Source organism: Cryptotermes secundus, unplaced genomic scaffold (assembly GCF_002891405.2).
Source record: "Cryptotermes secundus unplaced genomic scaffold, Csec_1.0 scaffold533, whole genome shotgun sequence".
Lineage (NCBI taxonomy): Eukaryota > Metazoa > Arthropoda > Insecta > Blattodea > Kalotermitidae > Cryptotermes > Cryptotermes secundus.
The window spans coordinates 63,984-66,514 of NW_019731275.1; the positions used below are offsets into that span (position 1 = coordinate 63,984).

At 43.3% G+C, this 2,531-nt stretch overlaps 1 protein-coding gene across 2 annotated transcripts in view; it reads left to right on the top strand.

Annotated features, from left to right (window-relative positions):
• Positions 1-2,290, top strand: part of LOC111866836 (1,5-anhydro-D-fructose reductase) — a 25,218-nt gene extending 22,928 nt beyond the window's left edge. For both annotated transcript variants that reach the window (XM_023856139.2, XM_023856138.2), the window contains one exon: positions 1,939-2,290. In XM_023856139.2, the coding sequence (XP_023711907.1) occupies positions 1,939-1,981 (43 nt within the window). In that variant the 3' untranslated portion in view covers positions 1,982-2,290. The remainder of the gene's footprint in view (positions 1-1,938) is intronic.
• Positions 2,291-2,531: the final 241 nt, after the last annotated feature.

Genomic DNA, 2,531 nt, shown 5'->3' on the forward strand with positions numbered 1-2,531 from the left:
CCCATTAGATAGGAGGCTGGGTGGACCCCATATCTGGTCTGGAAGACATGGAGAAGAGAAAATTCTTGACCATACCGGGACTCGAACTCTGACTCCTCGGTCGTCCAGCCCGTAGCCAGTCGGTATACCGACTTAACTATCCTGGTTCCTGCACCGTCGCTACTTCTGGATTTAATTACCGGAGTTGGTAGCGGGTAGTTAATATCTCCCAAGCTGAATTGAGCTCATTGTTGTTTGTAATTTGAGAACGCAAAATTTCTGTGCATTCCTAACTGTGAAACCGGTCTATTAGAATCTGGAGGAGGACGTCTTTAGTTTAAGTTGTGAAATGGAGGATGAATGCCTTTCTGCAGATATTCTTCGCTTGGATATTTTAAATTTCAGTGATGGAGATCGGACATGCGTGAGAGCCGCCCCGCTCAAAATTCTAAATCATAAACTTTGTAATCGTTTCGGATTTTTGAATAATAAACCCAGTAATTAATTTGTTATTGCTAGTGGGGTGGGACTAAGTCCCTTGTACTGCGGCCACTTCTGGCCTATTGTACCAGCCCCAGATGATAGGTGAGGGTGATTGTGGAGCAATTGGTGGAATGAAGATCGGCAGGGGAAACCGAAGTACTCGGAGAAAACCTGCCCCAGCGCCACTTTGTCCACCACAAATCCAACGTGACCAGACCCGGGATCGAACCCGGACCGCCGCGTTGGGAAGCCAGCGACTAACCGCTTGAGCTATGGTGCGGCCAGACACTAATTAATTTAACAGAAGTCGTTATTTGGCCATTCCAGTAATAAAGAATATGTAATATTTAGTTGCAGAGGAAGCAAACTATCGTTTTTGTGCGACATCATCATCATCATCATCATCATCGTCCTTTAGCTCCCACTGGACCACAGGGCATTAACAAATTGTAGCCATCTCACGTGGTTCTTGTTGAGTTGTTTAATTTCTCCCCACGTCTTCGCGGCAGCCAAGGCTTCCTCTCGTATTGTTCTCTTTGCCCTTCCTCTTTTCCTTTGTCCTTGTGAGTTCCACTCCATAGCCTCCTTCTCGATTGCGTTTTCCCTTCAAAGAGTATGGCCGATCCAGTTCCTTTTACGTCTGGTTATCTGTTCGGTTCTTTTTATTTCATTTATATGTTTCCATAGGTCCTCATTTGTTGCTATAACTGGCCGTCTCACCTTTACTATTCTAGGGAGGCATCGATCTACAAAACGTTGTAATTGTCTATATATTTCCTGGGTGACGTGCGACCACATGTTTGTATTAATAAACATCCAGAACATATCATATCACCATCTGTTTTCTAAATGGATGCCGCGTGAGTGTGACCTCCTGGTCATGTGAGTTATAGCCTACTAACACGCCTGGGACACAGTTAAGTGCCCGCTTTAGTTGAGGTAACTCATGGAACCCAGCTGTGAAAGTAGGGCCAATCGAAATCTCATAGCTGTTCCGTACATCGGAATCCTACTAGCGACCATGAAACCTCTGACATATCCTTAGGTCCTACCGTACCAGTTACAACAATTATTCCAATCCCATTCTACAAGTACAACCCATCTTTGACCCTGCTACACTCCGATTAAGTCCTAAAGGGCGTCTACGGCTAGCTTAAGTAACATCGAAAGCAAGCGGCGAAAGCAGTTATAATAATTAATTTCAAATATTTTGGGGGAAGGCACGATGTTCTTTCTTACTGACCCTCAGGTGCCTGATATTCATTGATAGGCCTGTAATTGCCAAAGAAATCCCTTGCCCTTATGGAAGCCGAAGGTTTGCCATGGGATCCTCTTTTGAACTACCTGAATTTGCATGTCTGATGCTTATGGGTAATTCTATATATTCATTACTTTCATGCAGATTAGCAGCGTGTGACAACTGCCATATAGCTCTGGAGATAAGCTATTAACACATCATTTTTTACTTATTTACAGTGCCAAAGGTCACAAATACTATCCTTTCAACGCCGAATTCTGATAACGAGAAAACTACATTACTTTGAAGCCGAAGATAAACCAGGAAGAAAATGAAGTCGACATGAGAATTCAAGCTTTTGAATGGTTCAAGCAGCAATTCTTAAACTTTTTCTTCTACTTTCTAAGGATGGATTCAATTCAGTGTTTGCTTCTCTCTCCCCTTGTGTTCCTCCTCCTTCTCTTCCCTCTTATATTCCCCTGTTTCATTTTCTTCTCATATTCCTTCACCATCGACTCTCACCTCGTTCTTCTTTTTCATAAGTAAAAATTATGCTTCATTCTCCAGAAATAAATATCAAACTAACTAAGGCGCAATGTTGATTTATGTATCGTCCCTGCGTTTAGGCCTGCCTGTTCTTAGCCGATTGGATTTATGGATTTAGTCGAGCCCACTAACCGATACAAGAACTGGAGTGTGAGTGTGTGTGTGTGTGTGTGAATTATAACAGGGTATTCATTACAGCGCATCGCCTCATTCCCACAACGCAACTCCACTACTTCCTTCCATAATTGTCTCCCTTTTCCTTCAGCCGGAGGCCAGGTCTAAAATA